The sequence below is a fragment of the Maylandia zebra genome, linkage group LG6, assembly GCF_041146795.1.
Source record: "Maylandia zebra isolate NMK-2024a linkage group LG6, Mzebra_GT3a, whole genome shotgun sequence".
Classification (NCBI taxonomy): Eukaryota; Metazoa; Chordata; class Actinopteri; order Cichliformes; family Cichlidae; genus Maylandia; species Maylandia zebra.
Window position 1 is genome coordinate 6,717,174 of NC_135172.1, and position 23,058 is coordinate 6,740,231.

Sequence of the window (23,058 nt, forward strand, 5' to 3'; positions counted from 1 at the left end):
ATGATCTGTTAGCTGTTTGACAACTACTCTTTCAAGGATGTTTGATATGAAAGGAAGGTTGAGATTGGCCTATAATTAGCTAAGACTGCTGGGTCTAGAGATGGCTTTTTGAGTAACGGTTTATCTACTGCCACCTTTTTTGGCTTCACTCCTTGACAATGCGAATTAGCAATAATTCCTCTTCCATTTTTATATAAATAGACTTCTCCCAGAGCTTGACAGACTTCAACTCCAACATTTTGGACTGCACCTGGCAATTGTATTTCTTGGTCTGCTCCCCAGTCTTGGTGAGCCTTACTGCTGCTGGTTCTGGCTAGAGTGAACGGCGAGCTCACAACAGGTGTCTAAAGCACAACAAGAGTTACAGTCAAGTACAGTCAATACGCTTGGATGGATGAGGTATATTATGGAGACACTATCATATGTCTGATCTTTGATAATGATTGAGACGCAGCAGCTCAAGATGTTTAGTTCTAATATAATGTTCTAATCACTTAAAATAAGCTGCTTTTCTATCAGCAGTAATTTGTTACCAACTACACACCGCTATAGTTTTTATGAAACTGGGAGATAGTGGTATTAGGGTATATATTATATTTTGATGTAGCTACAGTCTTTCTATGTCTTTCTATATCAGTCTCATGGCGACTGAGCCTTCTCTGTGGCAGATCCCGCATTAGATCTGCACAAACACGTGATCAGTTTAAATCGTTACCGAAGACACATTTTTATCGTCTGGCTTTTAACAAACTTTGACCTAAACATTTTGGTTGTAACAGCCTTAGTTGTTGTTTTAGTTGTTTTTATTGATTTACTTTATTTATTTTTTCCATATTTTACTGCATCATTGTTTTACATCTTATTTGTTTCAGTGGCATTTTACATGGTTATGCACTTTGTGCAGTATGGACGGTTTGGAAATGTGCTATATAAATGAACTTGACCTTGAACTTGACCCTTGACCTATATGTAAAATGTGCAATCATTGAAATTCCAAATTGGAGTTCAGTAATAGCTGGTAATGTAAAAGTAATTAATAACACCATTAACTTTGACTGACTCTAATGTAATCTTCTGTGGCTTGTATGAATAGAAATACTAATTACTGTCTACACCTCAGCATTTTATTATAAAAAGACTGAATAGATTTTCAGGCCATTCAACATTTTACCAGTCCTGAAGAATAGAATACAATAGAATAAAATTCAACTTTATTGTCATTGCACATGTCACAAGTACATGGCAACGAAATGCCGTTTGCATCCATCCAGAAAGTGCTTTAGTAATAATATATAATACAGAATTTGGATCTATTATAGTATGTTACATGTACAAGGTATGAAGGAATGTTATGAATATACTATAAGTATGCGCAGGCTATGAACAGGTTATGCATATGTTTAAAAATATGAAAACTATACAGGTTGTAGATATATAATTGCAAGTATTAATAAACAGTTGGAAAACTATAATTATTGTATTGTACAGTATGATGGTCTATACAGCAATTACAGTAGTGCAGCTGAGATCAGTGAAATAGACTAGCTGCTGTGAAGTCCAAGAAGTTAAATTATTATCAGAAGTATGGTCATGTGTTGTGTTATGTTGTTTTTCAGGCCACCATGCTGGTGGAGATACTCTGTCTGCTCATCTTCACCATTCGAGTCATTCACTATGCCAAGGTGATTCTCCGTGACAAGTTCTGGAAAGATCCCAAAAATATCTGCATCATTGTCATCCTCACGGTAGGAGTGCCAATCTGCATTATTATTGTGGGGAGGGGTTTATACACATTATTAGTATATATGTATTTTTAATTGGAAGATTTTGGAAGAAGGCTCCTCTAACTCAGACAGAACCAGAACAAGTCATTGTAAAGATGTTTTTGACTAAGTACTTAGGAAGAGGTTATACATTCCTGTCAGTTGGTGAGTGTGCAGTGTGCACCCAGAGGACTTCCTGGTTTAGGGTCTGAAAGCTGAAACTGTTAACGTGTGCTGAGCTGCAGAGACAGGATGTGCTGAGAAGGCTTTCCTCTTGTTGTGAAACAACCTTTAGCCTAAGATGTTGCTTTCTCAGCACTACCAAAGTAGTAAAGCTTCCTTGTGACTCAGTGATTCTGAGGCTCTCAGTCACAAATTTTCTTGCACAACTTTTTATTTTCTGGAATATTTGGAATAAGTTGTTATTTTGTTTGTATTATATATGAAATCATTTTCATTTCAAAGAAGACTGTCCTTCTACTACTGCTCAAATAATTTCATTTTAGAATAATCCTGTTTATTCTTATCTAGCTAGTTTGGTCATGGAAACACTTTAAGTATTGACATATGCATCTTGAACTGCATCTGACTCTTTGAAATGCAAATAGATAGTAAATACTAGCATTGAAGCTGGTATTCTTTCAATGTGTGTGAATGTTAGAAGCACTTGCATAGAAAAAAGTGCTTGTGCGACTGGGTGAACGAGGCAAGTTGTATAAAGCGCTTTGATTGCTCAGAGTAGAAAAGCACTATATAAGAACCAGTCTGTTTACCATTTACCATTAAATGACTTTGTTCTTTTGTGCATTGACTAGCTCACTTTGGTTGATATGATCATTTATGGAGCATTGAAAGCTGCAAATTATTATGGTGTTCGCTGGTCCAGAGTCCTGCGGCCGCTTCTACTGGTCAACGTCACAGAGGGACGGCAGGTAATGGCTGAATGTTTAAACAATCCACAGTCAGTAATGAAAGCTTCATTACCATGAACATTTCAATTTTTTTCCGTTTTTTTCCTCATTAAATCCTCTCCAGAGGATGATCCATTTCAGTTGTAATGAGCACCACCTTTAGAGAGAACTAGCTCTGCTGAACTGATATGGGAAGGCTTGAAGCACTAAAAGTAAAGTGAGGATAAGCACTGTAGTCAAATGTAGGTCATTGGTTACATTTTTCATGGCTCTACTATAGACTGTCTCGGTGTCTTCTTTCTATGATTACATTCCTAGGGTTAAACTCAGAAACTTTGTGTACTACAGTGAAGATTAGGAGAAATTACTAAGAAAACTAAGAGAAATAACATATATCAGAATACATGTTAAAGAAGAAATCATCCCCATTAGGAGTTCATTCTCAAAATATGACGTCTTCATTAGCTCAGTGTTTTTTGACACCAAATATAATGTGTTTGTGGGGATTATTAATGATTTGGCTGTAAGAAATATTTCAGAGACATCACAAGATGGCTCTATTTAACGAATTTTTAGGTCTTATTAAACTAACTTCTATTATTTATACAATTAACTTATTTATTTTATTTTTTGCCTGTCCTGTCTGGCAGTGCAGCAGTCAGATTTGTTGTCAAACAAAATCTCCAACAAATCTATTTTCACAAGTGGACCATTACAGCTGCTATGCTTGTCCGCTCGATAGGCATATTTTATTCGATGTACTTCAAACACTATCTATCTCACATCCATGGCCAGTTTAGAATCACCAGTTAACCTAACATAGTAGTGGTAGAACCAAGAACCATCTTGCTGTGTCAACAGTACTAACCACTACATTTTTTGGCATGTTTTTTTCCCAGTCTCAGCCCTGGAGGTGATTAGGCTCATACAGAAGTTTTATGCATGTATGTTGTAAATGACAAATTGCCCAGAAATCCAAGTGACTCGTGGTTTGCAGACATGTAGAAAGCTTTGGTCCTAAATTCAGTTTAAGTCATACTTGAAAATGTTTTCACATCTGGTCAGAGTTTGAGCATTTGTTTGTGTTCACGTGATCAAGGCTCTCAAAGTGGTGTTTTGTCTGTCATGAATTTTCTGCCGTTTGATCAATGGATCATGTTTAGTTTTTCTCTGTTAGGAATTTGTGGAGTGTTTGAGGCAGACATAATGTTGTTAAACATGTAAATGTTTGACTTCACGAGCCAATGGTACTTGAAAACATTGTTGATAAGTGTATAAGGAAAGAGCTTTTGCATGTAAAACTGTGTCACTGTGTGCTCCTTTGTGTTCAGCTCCGCAGAGCATTCAGGAGCATCCGTAATGCTCTGCCTCAGATTTTCTACGTCTTCCTGCTCTTCATGTTCAGTATCCTCATCTTCGCCCTCATGGCGCTGAAGTTGCTGGGCAAACGGTGAGAAAGCTGTACCTTTGTATTCTGAGGTTGGCTCTTGACATCAGTTTTCAAATTCTCTTTAAACTTGTTTTCAGTTAGAATCATTCAAGTTATTTCATTCCATATATGTGACATCTTTTTGGCCTGTTTATTATCTTTTAAAAGGCTGTATTTACATTGCATATAACTTGGGAGTCTTTGAGACCCATGCAACTTGAAAACACTTCCTGCAAAAGCTAAAGCGCTCTACACGAATAATGGGCAGGTAGGTAACAGATGATAGCTTTCAGGCAGTGTAGTGAGAAGCCTGGAATAATGAGAGTAAAAGGGACAATAGTAAGCAGCATACAGACAACAGATTTGACAGACTTGCTGGGTCATTCTCTGACATTTTGTAACAAGCTGAATACATGTAAAGATCTGAGATCCAATCCAAATATATTACCTGGATTTCTTTCTTTCTCTATGTAATAAAATCTTGCATGATGCAACCAGTGAAATTGTAATTTATAACATGAGCTTGCACAGGCAATTGTGCAAACACCCAGCTATGTCATCCATATAAATAAGCAAAGATTTTAAGCTTATGCAACATTTACAAACATGTTCTCCTGGTCAGTCAAAGAGCCACACCACCTGGCGCAGTTAGACAATGGTCAACATTTTCCCAAAGGCTCTACTGAGGCCATGTGTTCTGTTTTTTTGCTTTGTTTTGTTTTTAGTGAAAAAGTAGAGGACTTTTTTGAGTTTTAGCAATAGTTTTTAAGTGTATGTATTTTTTCTCTCTCTCTCTCTAGAGGTTTGACGAACATAAATGGAACACCATATTTCACCAGCTACCTGGAAATCATGTTTGACTTGTACGTCCTCGTCACCACGGCCAATAGCCCTGACGTCATGTAAGTTTGTATTGTAAATCTCAATTTGTGTTCTTTGAGATCAAGCAATTTACAATTATTTCAGTCTTCATGAAGCATGCCTTTTTCTAAAGTACGTTAAATCCCTGATTGTGTTTGCATGACGTTACTTTATATAGTATTTACTTTGAGATGATTCAGTTTGTGAAAATACGTGGAAGTCAGATTTTGCGTGTGATTGCAAAATGGAATGTAGTGTTGGTTCATTCCACTTTAGTTTTATGTGCATTTTGTCAAACAATCAACAAAATCAAGTAGACAAAGATGACTATGAAACATGGATGAAAATAGATTCACAGATTAATGATAGATGATTAAATATTTGGAGAGCAATTAAGATGCACTTTATCTCACATACTGTACATATAAAACTGGCATAAATGTCACATTTTTATCCAGATCTGTCCTTTTAATCTAAATTGGACATCTTCACATCATCTTATACATCATTCAGTGGCTCTGACTGAAAGAAAGAAACAGCACTGTTGTTAATAGTGCTTATCTCGTTGAACCAACTATTCCATCCCAGCTGTCATAGGGCGAGATGAACCAACTATTAATATTTGAAAAAGGACAGTTGATTAAAAAAAATTAGCAGATTTTCTCATTTCTGTTAAAATTTTTGTTCAGATGAAACCCACTGAATGTAATTTGTGTTGCATTCAATGTTGTGCATGTATTCCTTGAATACTGGAATTGTTTATATGATCAATAAGGCGTGATGTCTGAACAGCAAGGAGACGACATGAATAACACAATTCAGCCAAACTCAGTTATAATCCTAATTCTCAGATTTTTAATTAGTGTATTTGACATAATGTATTTTGAAACTGTTTGTGAAGTAAAAGTAGTGTTGTTATTTAGATAGCACTTCAAACCACACAAACTCTTGTGTTTCTTTCTGGCGCTGACCTCTTGGTTTGAGAGGGAACTCTCTGAGCTTTACAGAAAAGAAGAAGGAAGTGAACACTAACCGTTTTTCTTCTTCTAGTATCTAGTATCTTTCTATTAGTATCTATTTGTCTTTGTATCTTAGCCTGACTTCTTTTTTTCTGCTTGTTATTGTCAGGATGCCAGCATACAACGCCAACTTCTTCTTCGCAGTCTTCTTCATTGTGTACATCCTTATCAACACTTACATCTTCATGTCCGTCTTCCTGGCTGTCGTATACAACAACTATAAAAAATACTTGAAGGTACAGCCATGTGACCGTTTCCTGTGCAGGTTCTCTATATTTTTATAATTTCTTTAAAAAATACCATACTGTGCAAAAGTTTTGAGCCACTCCGCATTTAAAAAAAACCACACACACTTGACACAGGACTTGAGAGATGTATCTGGACCTGCATTTGATTTATCTACTGTTCACTGAAGCCTTATTACAAATAGTCTCAGTGGAAGCGTAGCTATAAAGAAGTCATTCTTAAGAGAGGGAAACCAGGAGAAAAGGCTAAGCTATACCACAGTCCACAAAAACTGAACGGAAAATCAGTGGGACAGGTCTTATGGTATCATAAATCCAAAATGAAATTTTTAATTTAAATCAGTATGTTCAGAGGAAGTTGGCAGAGGGGTACAGTAAGTGTCTATAGCCATCTGTAAATCACAGTAAAGGTTCTGTCCTAGTTTGAGCATTTCAGCCGGTGGTGTTGGGAATCTTGTCAAAATTGATGAAACTATGTACATAAAAATGCACTGTCAGATTTGATTGCAATACCATCTGGCAGGCCATTTATTTGGTGATGGCTTAATTTTTCAGTATGGCAATGATCCCGAAAACACTGACAATGCAATAAAAGCATGCATTTTTAGAAAAACACATGGTGGAACACAAGCAGTCATGGATTGGCCTCCCTAGAACCAGGACCTCAACATTAATAAAATGGAATTTCCTCCAAGAAGCCTGGAGAACTGTTTATGAAGACTACTTCAGGAAAGCTACAAGGAAGCTTGCCTAGGAAATATCAGGCCGTGGTAAAGAATAAAGGACGTTGGAGCCAATATTGACTTTTAGGATCGTTAGAATTGTACAAAATCACGCAACATTCACACAAGCATTGCCACTCTGATGTATACATCAGAGAACAACTTGGGGTTCAGTATCTTGACTAAAGGTATTTTGACATGCAGACTGAAGCAGCCAGGGATTGACCGCCAAACGTCTGATTAGTCAATGACTTTCCATACCTCCTGAGAAGCTGTGCAAAGGGTTTTGCAAAATACTCTATATGCCATGTAAGATTATATCAACTTATATAAAGTGGCAAGCAGATCTGATTAATATTTGTCAATTCAATCAAATAAGATGTATCCCGAAAGTTCCTTTGTCACAGCAGCACCTGGATCTTGGAATTATTTATTAAACGTACTTATTTTTCTATAAATTTATGTCACATCTTTTGTGAATACAGTAGATTTCCTTTGCACATTCCATGTCATTTAAGAAGAAAATGATCATTTCCAACAGGAAGAGGTACGGCAGCTAGTGAGAGCTAAGAGGCACAAGATGGTGCGAGCATTTGGTGTCCTACAGGAGCAAAGGGAGGAGGGCGGCGAGCCAGTGGTGACCCAGGCCAGCTGGAACCAACTGGTCCGACTGGTCCAACCCAACCTTAGTAATGCTCACAGAGAGCTGCTATGGAGCGTCTCTGATGACAAGAACCAAGGGGCCATTGGTGAGTGATATCCAAACCAACATACACACCTTAAATCCAAAACACGTTTAGGGAAGTTGAGTTTAGTAAAGTTCTTTATAAGTACCCAAGATGGAAGGGATGAGATTTATTTTTCTTTAGCCGGTTTGTTGTCAGCTGTTTAATCTGCATGTCACATGTCTAGTCAGCTGACAAGTAATTGTGACAATATGGAGAGTAACTGAGCATATTTATGTACATTTTCATGTGTTAGAGCTTTGACTTAATTTAAGGAGATGAGGTTGGAGATGAGGAGGAAGAGGAGAGAGCAGTGTTGGAAGAGAAAGGCATAATGAGAATGACATGATGAAAGTATGCATGTAAAAATGTTAAAAGGTCATCTATAGTTTGAAATAACTATTTGTGACCTTTAAAGAGTAAGAAACACAAAGACAAACATTAAACTCGTGGTTAATGCCCCTGAAATTGTAATTTAAGCAAGTAGGCAAAGTCAATAATGTTGTAGGCATTGCAAAGTGTAAAATTTCTGTCTAGCTTTTAATAAACTCCTGGTGCGTCACTATGCAACTTGGCAAAATAGTTCGTTTGTTCCCAGATCCACAGCTAAGAAGCTATGAGAAGAGTGTAATATTCAGCACAAATGAACAAAGCTGCTGTGCAATGCTGCCTTCTTTACATTTTAGCAACATTTCAAGGCCAAACTGGCTCTGTACGACTGAATATGATTGCATGTCACAGATAAACTATGGAACTGCATTACATCTTCTATTATTCTACACAAATATCTCAACATTTTGTATTTGCTTTGGAATAAGGGTAAGGTTATGAATAAGATTAAATGTACATGCATTTTAATTGCTTAGAGCCGTAGGTGACCAGGTTGTCTCACAGTTTTGCGTGTTCATGTGTAAACTGAGTACAGCCTGCATGGCCTAAATCTACCTAAAGGCCATTAAATTGTCACCAGTCCAGTCTAATCCTTGAAGCTGAGGCATTGTTCAGATGTCCAGTATCATTCAGCTCTGCATACTCTGCTGAGTCAGTGTCTTCACACTCATCTTCCACATGAAGGAAGTCAAAATGCATTATCATTGAGCATTTCTATTTTTCCACCAACCACAACATCTGATGTTATACAACCCAACAAGTAAAAAAAAAAATCTAATTGATCTTTACAGTTATACATATTTCCCTGTGTGTGGTTGTTATCCCTGAATTCCTTTAATGATTTTGTCTCTATCAAGTTATTTACTACTGCCTCTTATGCAGGTTTTTATTTTATTTTATTATTATTATTTTTTTAAACCACAACTCTTGGTTTTTAACCTCTGCTTTATGAACACGCAGTGTGTGTGACTTTGCACTTGAGCAATAGCATGAATTTGCTGTTTCTGTTTTCTTCTTCCTCACTGTGAAAACCATTTTTGTGCTATGCTTTAGACATCCTTTCTAAAACTATAAAACTTTGCATTTTCACATGGGAGTCTTGCTTACAGAGCAAGCCTCAAGTGGCAGTTAGTTACTTCAGTTTTTGGCATTTTGTCTTCATTTTTCAGTCTTGCACAGGGGATAAAAATTTCCAAAAATGCTGCTATATACTCGAAGGAAAAATGAAAACAGTTTTGCGGTGCGTACTGCAATTCCTGCATTTAACAAACAGAAGGTTGTTACATTAGGTCAGGGGTCGGCAACCTTTCTGATCATGAGTGCCATATAATATTTCCTCAGAAGTCAATGTGCCATATGATTGCATTAGCAATAAATGTAATAACGCTCTATATTAACAGTTACACACTATATACAGTGTTGGGAAGGTTACTTTTAAAATGTATTCCGTTACAGATTACATGCCCCAAAATGTATTCTGTAACGTATTCCGTTACGTTACTCAATGACAGTAACGTATTCTGAATACTTTGGATTACTTAATATATTATCATGCTTTTTACAACAACGTGAATGTACTATTGCTGTGTGATTTATTACTATTACTGAAGGTCCGCGACTCCGAACTGTAGTAAAGGGACCTCTGACTAATACGGCGGCTCGTAGCTTTACTTTGTTGTGTGGGTCAACTTTTCTTGCGACAGACAGAGAGAGGCGTTGAAAGGCTGCTCCAACGGAACTTATTGTTTTCGGAGGAAAACACGAACACAGTGTACAGTCGAGTCTTAATACCTTACTTACAACTGGGCTCGTCAGGCACTCTTCTTGGCTGCAGTGGTTATTATTATATTTACATGCTTCCAGCTCCCGTTTTTGCTCGATGACTGCTCGTACCTTTCCACTCCCCTTTTTCTCCCTCCTAGCGCTCACAGACCCATAACGTGTATGGCAGTCCATTCTCCCTGCAACACGGACTACACTGCCCATGATGCTACATTCTTTAGAGCTATGCTTGTAGCATTCTGCCTGTTAGCTTAGCACAACAACAACAACAACAACAACGAAAAGGCGCTCTCTCACCCAGGAAACACACAGTCGCAGAGAGAGAGAGAGCGTCGCCCTGTAACCATGGCAACTGTAGCGCTGCCGCCTGGAACAACAGAACGTAGCTGTCAAACAAAACCCAAACAGTCCTGACCCGCGACAAAATGAAACAGGAAAGTACCGCAGTGTAATCCATTTATTTCAACAAAGTAACTGTATTCTGAATACCACCTTTTTAAACGGTAACTGTAACGGAATACAGTTACTCATATTTTGTATTCTAAATACGTAACGGCGGTACATGTATTCCGTTACTCCCCAACACTGACTATATAGAACCACTTTCTAGAATTATATTTGTTCACAGATGTTGGCAGCTGTCAGCGAATAGTTATCAGCTATTTTGAAACAAAAAAAGACTTTTTATCCATAACAGCAAATGAACTGTACAACAGAAAATGCAAATGCTATTTATGGTCTCCTCACAACAGTAATAAGAAAAATAAACTGGGCCAATATGGCATGTTTGTTAATACAGAGACACACATGTTAATATGATCTCTGGTCTCCCACTCAGAGACACAGGTCTCCGAGTGTCCAGCATTCAGACGGCTACCTGAGGACACTCATGTCAGAGAAAATATGCTCACACTGATATGCAGAGCCAAATACTGTCAATAAGGCCTCTGCAATGTTCTGAAGACATTTAAACTTGTCCAGCAGGTGAACATGCAGCTCCATGAACACGCACAGCTGTGGATTCCAGCTGCGTCTGTAGTTCTGCAAACTTTGACCCCCACAGACTCGAGCTTTTCAGTTCAATCAGCTGCATTTCGATGTCCTCTGTGTCCAGCCAGTTAATGCAAGACAAATCCAGCTGCTCATTAAAGCTTTCTGGTTTGATCAGAAAAGAAAACATTGGTCCATACACCTGCAAGTCCCGAAAACGCATTGTGAATTCTGTCTCGAGTCTACGGATTTCCGTGGTGCTGATGCTGCACTGAGCAGACAGCTCCTGAAGCATTTGAAGTGTTGGAAAGTGGAAATTTCAACATTGCTCGAAAAAACTGCCAGCTAGCAACGTCCCTCTCACCAGTAGGCAAAGTGATTTTTAGCCAATTACAAGTTGAATCTGGTAGTTGGGGTTGTTAGCTAAGATACCATCATTAAGAAGCAGCACAACTAATGTGTCTATGCGAGCTAATTTGTGATGTACACCGCTGGCCCGGCCATTTTTTTTTTTTAAATGCACCTGCTCAAATTAATTCCCTGCGTGTCGTGCCCAGGGCTGGACTGGGACAAAAAAATCAGCCCGGGCATTTTGACTAGAGACCAGCCCACCAGGTATTATAGGAAAAGCCATAAAGCCTTTGAATGAAAACAAACGCTGTTGTGACAGTGATGTACTGTCTCATTGGTATGATTTCTATACATTTTATATCAGATAAAAACTTTGGTTGTAAGATTCAGATAATTATTTATTAAAAGCGAGACATCTGAAATGAGAATAAGAAAGAAAAGTATTTCTTTGTTCCCACCTCTCCCTGTTAATGCCCCCCCCCCCCCCCCCCCCCCGGCAACACTTTGCTAGACCCGCCCCTGCACAGTTACCAGCTGTCAGCTACATAGAAAAGGATCCTGGTGTTATTTGTCTCTCAGAAACAGTTCATAACTTCCCTTCAACTCATTCATGTCACCTAAAAGTTAAACCTGTTTCTCCATCACCTGTTCAGCTCTGATGGTTCAGTAAGGACATCTCCTGATTTCATCTTCATGTTTCCATCTCACCAGATAACCAAACCATATCATGACCAGCAGCTTTACAGCTGTGGCTCCAGCAAACATCAGCTGATACTAGAAATTAATATGAAATTAATTCTAACAACAGCTGATCAAGTTTAAAAGTGCTGCTGTTGTTTAGCGCGACATCCGCTGGTTTCCTCTTTCTGGCACAAAGTGATAAACAAACAAGAGAGAAAAGCCGATCAGCTGATCATGGATCAGTTTCATGATTGAAGTAGAAACAGGAGAGGGAGGGGGAGAGAATGAGAGAAGAAGAAACCGCTGACAGCGTAAACACACAGAATAACTCCAGCTTTGAGTCTTTTTCCATTGTAGCTGAAGTACGGGACAAACTGTGTTCCTTCTCAGCTCAATATGAAATGCGTAATATTTTCAATGAACGAGGGACCATTCCATTTTTAAGGGACTGTTGGCAACTCTACTAACTAACCTTTATGAATAAAATAAAATTCACTATCAGTAACATCATAGCACCCGCCCAGCTGTATAGAAACTCTGTCATGCTAGCTAGTACGCTGTACGAGTTATTGTAACTGACTGTAAAAATTCAGCATAACGAAAATAAACTCCACCTAAACTTGGTTTATATCTGACCCAGATAGACTGCAGGTCATACCGTCTTACCTGAAGTTCAGTTCACCTGACACTCGGACCGGCGGCCGCCTCGGGTCTCTCCTTCTCCTGCCTCCCCTTTCCCTCATCCACCTGCTGGCCTCTGTGGAAGCTCCGCCATAGCCACCACCAAACAACTGAGTTATTTTTACGCATCGGCCAGCATGTGGCCAATCCACCACCTTTCATTGTTCATGCCGTTACAAAAAGAACAAAAAAACAAAAAAGCATCGGCCCATAAAAACGAAAAATCACCATCGGCCCACCGGGCCCAGCTATGGTCGTGCCATCAGTTAACCCAGTGGTTCCCAAACTTTTTCCGCTGGGCCCCCCTTTGTTTTACAGAAAAATGTTCGCGCCCCCCCTCACAGTGTGCGCGCACACACACACACACACACACACACACCCATATTTTGCTCAATTGCGGTTTATTTCACACCTCAAACATTTAGTGATCTGTAGGTAGTAAGAAAATAAACTACTCTTTTACGCTACGTCCGCATCTACACGGGTATTTTTGAAAACGCATCTGCTCCGTTCACACGTAAACGGCGTTTCGAATCACCGAAAAAAAATTTTTTTTAAAACTCTTTTTTTCCGTTTACCTGTGGACGAGGAATACAGAGTTCTTCACGCAACGTTTATGGTATGTGCCTTTTTTCACATCAGCTGTGCTCCTCTGTGCAAAATAGGTTTAAAAACATAAACAGCTGTGAGATCCTGTTTGTCCCTGATTTGAACTGGGGGAACAAATCCTGGCAGGATCAGCCTGATATTATTTATATCCCGCTGTAACTTTACTGTATAAAGAGCAAACATCTCCAACATGTCAGGAGTAGTTAGTCATTACAACAAGTGTTTGTGAACTAAAAATCAAGAATGTGGGATACTGTTTGTCCGTGATTTGAAGAGCCCAGCTGTGCTCCTGACGAAGGGAAAACCAGTCCTGCAGGGAGACCTACCTCGGCACTTGTGCAGGTGAAACCAAAGGGAAGACATGCTTCACCATATTTTCTAGTCTTTGGCTTAGAATGAAGTTGGTTTGGAAACATATTCAGCGATGCTTCATCTCCTGCTTTGCGTTTGTGGGCGCCTCATGCTAGCAGTGTCCAAGTGTTGTTGGTTTTTTTTCCCCCCTCTTCATGCCCCCCCCCCCCCCCCCCCCCGCAATGGCTCTGCGCCCCCCCTAGGGGGCAGGCCCCACACTTTGGGAAGGTCTGAGTTAACCCTTCGCGTGAGCTGGCACGCGTGCCCAGGGTTGCCGACCCCTGCATTAGATGATTCATTTAAAATAGACCTAAGTTTAAGTTTTTATATCTTTGTAACGTTTTTGATTACAATTCTAGGATGATTATTTTACAGGTAAGGTGGCATTTGTCCAGCTTGCTGACCTCTTGAATATTGAAATAATAACAATTAAGTCAAGACCTCATCCACTTCAAAGTTTGTGCCCTTCCCTCTACCAGTCAGCCCCCAGCAAACTCCTATGCCAACTGGTCCAACACCGGTAAGATACAAATTCAACTTTGAAACCTTCTTTTTTTTTTCCTCTGATTTTGATGTAAGTAGTTACAAACACAGAACTATATGTGTTCTTTTCCAGGGCCTTTGTTATGGTATATGACCTGATCATACTGGTGAATGCTGTTTTCATCGGTCTTGATGAGGAGAATCCAATGATTGCGAATTCAGAGTGGGTTTTTCTGGCTCTGTATATTCTGGAGATTCTGCTGAAGCTGTATGTGTTTGAGCCCAGAGTGTTCTTCTCCAAACACAGTTTTTGGAACTGGTGAGAACATGCCGTGAGAACAAGTGTATAACATTATAATGTCATTAATGTGCTTTTGACACTTTGTCTTTACTCACCAATCCCCAGTACTGATTTATCTACAGACAGCTTAAGGTACATTTTAACAGGTGTTCATGTGGAATCAGAGATCCAGACATTACACAGCACCATCTATTCATGGGTGTGATCAAGCTTTTTCAGTGAGGCAGATGGTTTAAAAAAACAAAAAAAAATCCACTGTGCAGATCAAAACCAACAGTGTAATCCAAGTCTGCTTGCTTAATACACAAAAACCTTACGTAGACATTTATAAATTAACATGTACTGTATTTGTGTGTTATGTCAAATGTTTAATTTCTTAAAATAGTATAGTATTTTTGAGTATTTGTTAATATAACAAGTAATGGAAGTATTTAAGTGAATCAAATCTAAGATCAACAAGTTGTGTTGCATGAATTTCACACAGCTTATCTACATCCCAGATTATAAGTACAAGGTATGTGACATGATTTAATGTTTCTTTTACATTATCAGCCGCTTCTTTTACCTTCATACGCCTTCAAGTGCTTCGACCAAGTCATTGATGCTCAGCGGGTTGTTTATCTACTCTTTTAAGCTTTGGGAAGTGAACTTTTCCTAATGATGGAGCTTAGTTTAATGTCAAAAGTAAAAACAAAATATCTCCAAAAGTTGATTCTGTTCATCTGGACGTAGCGTTTTGTCCCATATGGAAAAGATGTATATAAATCTTATAAAGTTTTTATCTGTCTTGTATGAAACTTGTATGAAAAGCATACAAGAGTGAAAACACATAAGATCCCTTGAAAAATTATATAATGAAACTTGTATGTTTTGTATACTTACTAAAAAAAAATATGAAAGTAATGAGAAAGTGGCCACTTTCATGAGTAAATCATATATGTTTTTACTATTTCTTTTCCATATGGGGTGGGAGAAACGTTTCGTCACTCATCCAAGTGACTTCTTCAGTCGTCACTTGGATGAGTGACGAAACATTTCTCCCACGAAACGCTACGTCCAGATGAACAGAATTAACTTTTGGAGATTTACTTTCCTGGATGATTGAGAATGCATCAAGACATAAAAACAAAATATGTTGTCGAACATAGGATAAAGGGTAAAACTAAACAAGTGCTCAATAATGAGAAATATAATAATAAAACAAAAAATAATAATATATAACAAAAACCAGCAACTGGCTTACTTGGGTTATGCAAGTTATATAAAGCTTAAAGTTTAATAGAAATTCTACAAAGACAACTTCAAGTGATGACACTGGGAAATCTGATTGTGTTTGAATAGTGTGTAAAGGACAGTGTGACAATTTGTTATTTAAGAACAACAAGAATTGGACAGACTGAAAAGTCTTTGTACACAAGGGAAATTTCTATATTGAAAATCACCATCATTGAATTCAATCCACAAATGCGCGCACATTTGTAGACCTTTTCTGAACTTCAAATGAACTTCAGTTTGGTTTAATCAGAAAAAGTGAAAATATTAGTTTTTGATGTAATTGATAAACCTAAAGCAGGCAGATCCACTCACAACTAAACTGAAAAGAAAAGCGCAAAACAAAACATGGTAAAATGGTACAATGTACAAAAATGTTCTATTTAAAAAACAAAACAAAAAACCAACTTTTTTCAGTTAAATTTAGTTTATATTACAGTGAGGAACATCAGTATTTGAACACTCCACTCAAGTTCTCCCAATTAGAAATCATGGCGGGGTTTGAAATTCACATTGTAGTGCCACTGTGAGAGACAGCATTTAAAAACCAATTCAGGAAAACACATTGTGTTTTTTTTTTTTTTTTTTTTTTAATAATTTATTTGTATTGCACTGTTGCACATAAGCATTTCAGCTCTTTGGTCTTGCCCATGGTAGTAGTTGGAGTCTGACTGACTGTGGGGTGGACAGGTGTCTTTAAAGAGCTCAGACAGGTGTTACTAATTTAGATTAATAAGTGGAGTAGAGGTGGACTTTTTAAAGGCATAGCAACAGGTCTTTGAGAGCCGGAATTCTTGCTGATTGCCTGGTGTTCAAATACTTATGTACAGCAGTGCAATACAAATAAGTTCTTTAAAAATCATACAATGTGATTTCCTGAATTGTTTCTAAGTGCTGTCTCTCACAGTGGGAATGTACCTACAATGTGAATGTCAAACCCCTCCATGATTTCTAAGTGGGAGAACTTGCAAAATCGCAGGGTGTTCAAATACTTATGTTCCTCACTGTATTTGCCAGTTAATTGCCTCATTTTCATGACTTTTTGCACTTAGTGGCCACTTTATTGGGTATGATATTATTGTGTGTGTGTGTAGAATGACAATAGGTTTGTCTTTAGATCCGTCTTGGTGCACCTAATAAAGTTGCCACTGGGGTTTTAAGCTCTGATCCTTCTGAAGGTTTCTTGCTGCAGCTTTTGGAATAGTTTTTGTCTTCATTGTTTCTTATGCTATCATTTCTTTTTTACAGTAGTGTTACATTTGCTACTGAGCAGTGTAGCTGCGATAACCTCCGTCAAAAAAATATTCAGTATTGTGTTTGTATATTTTCTGGATAAATTGCTAGACCTGGATCCAGTCCATGAATGAAAGCTGCTTGTTAGGCTCAAATGGTTTCTTGTTCTGTTTGCTTCCACACTCTGCAGCCTCCTGCATGTGCTTGTTAGTTTTAATGTTCCTTAAATTTGAAATACTTGGATAAGAATACAAAAGATAAAATCTTTTGATTCTTTTACAACGTGAAGATTTTCTCACACTTAACTGATGCTGAGAAAAATGGTCGTTTTATTTACATTCATGGTACATTTGTGTTTTTGACACGTTGGTGGTGTCAGACTGACGCCATAAGAAAAAAGGGTTTTGTTTTCAGCACCCTCGTTCATAGCATTTCTGCCTAAATTAAAGTTTGAATTTTTTTTGATTTCTGTTTTCTGTCTTCAGGTTTGACACAGTCATTGTCATCTCTGCTCTTATTGCCACCATCGTAAACTCTGTGATGAAGTCATGTAAGCGTTTCTAATTAATGTTAAGCTTTGTTCCAACAGGGTCAAAATCAAGGTCAAACTTAACCCTTGCCAAATTTACATCTGGCTGGCACATCACTTTTTGTTTGTTTGTTTGTTTGTTTGTTTGTTTAATGCAATCTGTTTCACCACTTTGAATGTACACACCAGCATGGAGTCGGGGAACAGAGGCAGAAAATCACTGAACTGAAAACAAACATGCAACTACAACAATAACAAATTACACGGTGTAGCTATAAAGGCAAATTTCGCCATGGTAGTGTCATCAACTACTACAACTACATTAATTGTGCAGTACAATTTTAACCAAACAAAACAAACAAACAAAAAATGCAGACTAACTAATATAATACAAATTAAAACTTTGAATATGCAAATTCACAAGTTTGTTGTTGTTTTTTGTTGTTGTTGTTTTTTTAAACAGTTTTGAAAATTGAGTTCTAAAATACTAAAGTATAAATGCTCAATTTCCCCCCAAAAAGGATTTCATGAGTTAGCCTTTAAAGCTCCTGCTGTTCTGGTCTCTGAACTGTTGATAGTACAATTCAACAAAACTTAATTACTCACATTTTAGATACATCTTTGAATGTTTACTTTGAGTGTTCATGTCACTGTCAATCACAATAACTATTTTAAAACACAGGATGATACAAGCTATTGGTCTTTGTTAATTCATTAATTTGTTAATTCCGTTTGCATTATAGCGAGTCATTTCTCCAGCCGACAAATCTTGGACATTGTTTTCATTCTACGAGTCCTCAGACTGATACGGGTGGTGGACAGCATCAAAAGGTTTAACTACATTTCTTATTCATTTATTTATCCTTGTATAAAAATCATCTGTATTTGTGGTGATCCTGCAGTAATCCTTAGATGCATCAAATGAAAAATGGATGTCACAGTAGGAAGGCATAAGCATGTTGCTTTACTAACAGTGAGGTCTATTTTCTTGCTAGGTTTCGTACAATCATCAACACCCTGATCAGGATTGGACCAGCAATCCTCACATTTGGACAGCTTATCATTGTGAGTTTGTGACAGCAGGCTGGTTTGTCATAGTAGCATTTGTTAACAAACACTAAAACAAAGCACAGCTGATGTTAGCCGCCCTAATGATGGTTCTGTCTTAAAAGATCCATCACCAATATGAGGGCAACCTTCAGTAGAGACTTCACTCTAAAACAGGGATGGGCAACTCCAGGCCTCGAGGGCCAGTGTCGGGCAGGCTTTAGATCTCACCCTGGGTCATCACACCTGAATCAAATGATTAGTTCATTACCAGGCCTCTGGAGAACTTCAAGACATGTTGTTAATTTAGCCCTTTGAATCAGCTGTTTTATATCAAGGACACATCTAAAACCTTCAGGAGACCTGCCCTCGAGGCCTGGAGTTGCCCACACCTGCTCTAAAACATAGTGAGGACCAGCCAACCTACAAACGCTGCATTATGCAGAGCCTCAACCTGCTGAGGGGTCTGAAAACTGAAGCTGACATTATGTTTGTGAAGATGGTTCTGTCCGTTGTGGTGTTCCTCCACAGGTGGTGTACTACATTTTTGCCATGGTGGGGATGGAGCTCTTTAAAGGGAAGGTGACGTTTTATGAACAGAGCTCCACCGATCCAGCAAAGGCATATTGTGGTAATCCTCTGCTGAATGGAACAGACTTTGCAAAGCTCAACTACTGCAAGAATAACTTCAATGATGTGGTCTCCTCCTTCATCCTGCTGGTTGAGCTTACCGTGGTCAACCAATGGCATGATATCCTTTAGCTGAATGTCTCAGCATTTTCTGTGTTTAATCTCGTTTTCAGTTACCAGCAGCGATTTGAATTTTTAAGACATCTTCAAAACTACAAAAACTCCCCCCCCCCCCTTTTTTTTCTCAGTGACTTTCATTCTACTGCAAATAAAATCATCTGCATTTATGAAATGTTTGAGAATAATTGCGTTGCCAGGTTTGATTCCTGTTTGTGTTATCATTTCTTAACAAGACTCCACTTCTCAGCAGCGGCTTTGCCACAGTCACCCACATTTCGGCCAGGATCTTTTTTGTCCTCTTCCACGTCATAGTCGTCATCGTCATTCTCAAGTAAGGCTAATGGTGTCGTACTTTCATCACTGGTGTGGTGTCAGCCACAAAAACAAGTCCTGCTGTTCCCATAATCTAGAAGAATATGTATAATTATTTATATTTACGTCTGACACATTTTAACCACTAGATGCTTGAAGGTGAGTTGCACTGGGTGTTTTATCATAGAACTCTATAAAAGTAGAGTTTCCCCCTCAAACAGAGTCCTAGAAGTAGGCAACTCACTGATTCACAGTTCAAAAATATTAATTACCTGTTGCAGTCCTTCAGATATCCATTTTAGCTCCTTTCTCTTTAAGTGAAAAACTCCATTTAAACCACCTTTTTATCCTCCTATCCACCTTTAAACCTCACCTTTTATCTTGCGCTAATAACTCGGCCTACTCTGACACCTTTATTTAAACAGTAGCCATGTTTATTAATAGTGGCCACTATTGTAGCAGTGTCAGTGCCATAAAGTAAGGAAAAGGTTTAGCAAAACACTGTTTCATTTGTGTTGAAATTCCCCAAAGTAGAATATGATCAGTGTAAAGGCTTACAGGATTAATGTATCAATGTGAGGGTTTTCAAAGTGGGATGTGTGTATCATATATAATACACAACGTTTTAGATTTTGTGTGACTTTTTTGGTAGAACAGAATAATCCTTTAATTGTCCCACAAGGGGAAATTTGGTTGTAACAGCAGCCAGAAAGACACATATACAAACAAACAGGACACAGAACAGAAACATTACATTAAAGACAATAGTTACTATAAACAGAGTACTGTACAGTTATTAAATTAAATAAAATTAACTACAGATAATTTAGTTAATTTTATCTGTAGTTTATGAGGATTTTTATGCCGTCAAAGCAACAAGGGGCAAAGATTAAGAGGACAAACTTTAGTTTGTGATGACTGATGAAATCATACAGATCATACATACAGGCTCTGGACGTTGTAGGGCTGTCCTGGTTGACACGCCTCTGCAATGTTGCGTGGAGATCAGGGGCAGTACCCCTGGACTGGCAGACCGGGGTGGTGGTCCCCATCTTTAAGAAGGGGGACCGGAGGGTGTGTTCCAACTACAGGGGGATCACACTCCTCAGCCTCCCTGGGAAAGTCTATGCCAGGGTGCTGGAAAGGAGAGTTCGTCCGCTAGTCGAACCTTGGATACAGGAGGAACAATGCAGTTTTCGTCCTGGTCGCAGAAAACTGGACCAGCTCTTTATCCTCTCCAGGATACTTGAGGGTGCATGGGAGTTTGCCCAACCAGTCTACATGTGTTTTGTGGACTTGGAGAAGGCATTCGACCGTGTCCCTCGGGGTGTCCTGTGGAAGGTGTTGCGGGAATATGGGGTGTCTGGCCCATTGCTACGGGCCATTCGATCCCTATACAACCGTTGCAAGAGCTTGGTTCGCATTGCCGGCAATAAGTCGGACTCGTTCCCGGTGGGTGATGGGCTCCGCCAGGGCTGCCCTTTGTCTCCGGTTCTGTTCATAATTTTTATGGACAGGATTTCTAGGCGCAGACAAGTGGCGGAGGGCTTTCGCTTTGGTGGCCTCAGAATCTCATCTCTGATTTTTGCAGATGATGTGGTTCTGTTGGCTTCATCGGGTGAGGGCCTCCAGCTCGCACTGGAACGGTTCGCAGCCGAGTGTGAAGCAGCGGGAATGAGGATCAGCACCTCCAAATCTGAGGCCATGGTTCTCAGCCGGAAAAGGGTGGAGTGCCCACTCCGGGTCGGGGATGAGTTCCTGCCCCAAGTGGAGGAGTTCAAGTATCTCGGGGTCTTGTTCGCGAGTGATGGGAGAAGGGAGCCGGAGATCGACAGACGGATTGGGGCTGCAGCTGCAGTAATGCGGACGCTGCACCGGTCCGTCGTGGTGAAGAGGGAGCTGAGTGTAAAAGCGAAGCTCTCAATTTACCGGTCGATCTACGTCCCTACCCTCACCTATGGCCACGAGCTGTGGGTAGTGACCGAAAGAACGAGATCGCGGATACAAGTGGCAGAAATGAGCTTCCTCCGAAGGGTGGCTGGCCTCTCCCTTAGAGATAGGGTGAGAAGTTCGGCCATCCGGGAGGGGCTCAGAGTAGAGCAGCTGCTGCTCCACATCGAAAGGAGCCAGCTGAGGTGGTTCGGGCATCTGACAAGGATGCCCCCTGGGCGCCTCCTGGGTGAGGTGTTCCGGGCATGTCCCGGGAGGAGGCCCTGGGGCAGACCCAGGACACGCTGGAGAGATTATATCTCTCGGCTGGCCTGGGAACGCCTTGGTATTCCCCCGGATAAGCTGGAGGAGGTGGCTGGGGAGAGGGAGGTCTGGGCCTCTCTGCTTAGGCTTCTGCCCCTGCGACCCGGCCTCGGATAAAGCGGATGAAGATGGATGGATGGATGGATGGATAACTACAGATAAGAGGCAAACCAGGTTGTAGTGCAAATCATTTGATTAAATTATTGCAGTTACAGCGCAGATATAAACATCTATGATTGTTGGGAGCAGTGTTGATTGTACAGTCTGACAGCTGCAGGGAGGAAGGACCTGCGGAAACGCTCCTTCATGCATCGAGGACGCAGCAGTCTGTCACTGAAGCAGCTCTGCAGTTCAGCAACATTTACATGCATGGGGTGGGAGACTCTGTCCATCAGAGATGTTATTTTGGCCAGAGTCCTCCTGTCTCCCACCACCTGCACTGGGTCCAGGGTGCATCCCAGAACAGAGCTGGCCTTCCTGATGAGTTTACCCAACCTCTTCCTCTCAGCTGCCGATAAACTGCTGCTCCAACATACAACACTGTAAAAAATGACAGATGCCACCAGAGTCATAGGTCTTTAAAAGCGCTCCCTGGACTCCAAATGACCTCAGCCGCCTCAGCAGGTAGAGTCTGCTCTGACCCTTCCTGTAAAGAGCATCAGTGTTGTGACTCCAGTCCAGTTTATTATTCAGGTGAACACCCAGGTACCTATAAGAGTCCACTATCTCAATGTCCACTCCCTGGATGTTCACCGGTGTCAGTGTGGGGGGGTCTGCGTCCCCGGAAGTCCACCACCAACTCCTTGGTTTTCCCAGCATTTACAAGCATGATATAAGAAAAAGCTTGTGATATTTTAAAAAATCATAAATTAGAATCCTAAAATGTTCTTTGATATCATGGAAATATAAATGGTCCCGGTTCTGCCTCAGAAAAATGTCTTCAATATTAAACTGATAAAGTGGTTGTTCTGAGTACATGCAGTAATACAATTTGGTTAAGAACTGCTAAATGTTGCATGCGATTGTTCTTGTCTTTCAGTATCTTCGTGGCGTTTGTCCTTGAGGCGTTCTTTGTGGAGTACTCTGTGGATAAAAGTGACTTGCAGACATCTTTGGAGAGGAAGATTGAAGAACTGGAGCTTGCTGTGGCACAGTATGTTACCTTGCAGAGAGTGGTGTGTGGTGGTCATATTGAGTGGCTGGGCTAACACATATAATTCACAACCCCAATACCTGCACTGTCACATCCCTGATAGGACGTGACAGCACCACCTTGTTATAGCAACACTTGAAACAGATTTACAAATTGGGGCAAAATAGCATTGATGGGTGTGATTTGTTTTGTCACACAGTCCATTTCAATATAAC

The 23,058-nt window shown here is 39.7% G+C and overlaps 1 protein-coding gene across 1 annotated transcript in view; it reads left to right on the forward strand.

Moving 5' to 3' along the window:
• Positions 1 to 23,058, forward strand: part of tpcn3 (two pore segment channel 3) — a 30,978-nt gene that overhangs the window by 4,000 nt on the left and 3,920 nt on the right. Inside the window, exons 4-17 of the mRNA XM_004572618.4 lie at positions 1,617 to 1,745; positions 2,579 to 2,695; positions 4,006 to 4,124; positions 4,904 to 5,005; positions 6,093 to 6,219; positions 7,492 to 7,699; positions 13,886 to 14,030; positions 14,127 to 14,312; positions 17,285 to 17,349; positions 18,072 to 18,159; positions 18,324 to 18,393; positions 18,907 to 19,126; positions 19,366 to 19,456; positions 22,730 to 22,843. Of these exons, the coding sequence (XP_004572675.1) occupies positions 1,617 to 1,745; positions 2,579 to 2,695; positions 4,006 to 4,124; positions 4,904 to 5,005; positions 6,093 to 6,219; positions 7,492 to 7,699; positions 13,886 to 14,030; positions 14,127 to 14,312; positions 17,285 to 17,349; positions 18,072 to 18,159; positions 18,324 to 18,393; positions 18,907 to 19,126; positions 19,366 to 19,456; positions 22,730 to 22,843 (1,781 nt within the window). The remainder of the gene's footprint in view (positions 1 to 1,616; positions 1,746 to 2,578; positions 2,696 to 4,005; positions 4,125 to 4,903; positions 5,006 to 6,092; positions 6,220 to 7,491; positions 7,700 to 13,885; positions 14,031 to 14,126; positions 14,313 to 17,284; positions 17,350 to 18,071; positions 18,160 to 18,323; positions 18,394 to 18,906; positions 19,127 to 19,365; positions 19,457 to 22,729; positions 22,844 to 23,058) is intronic.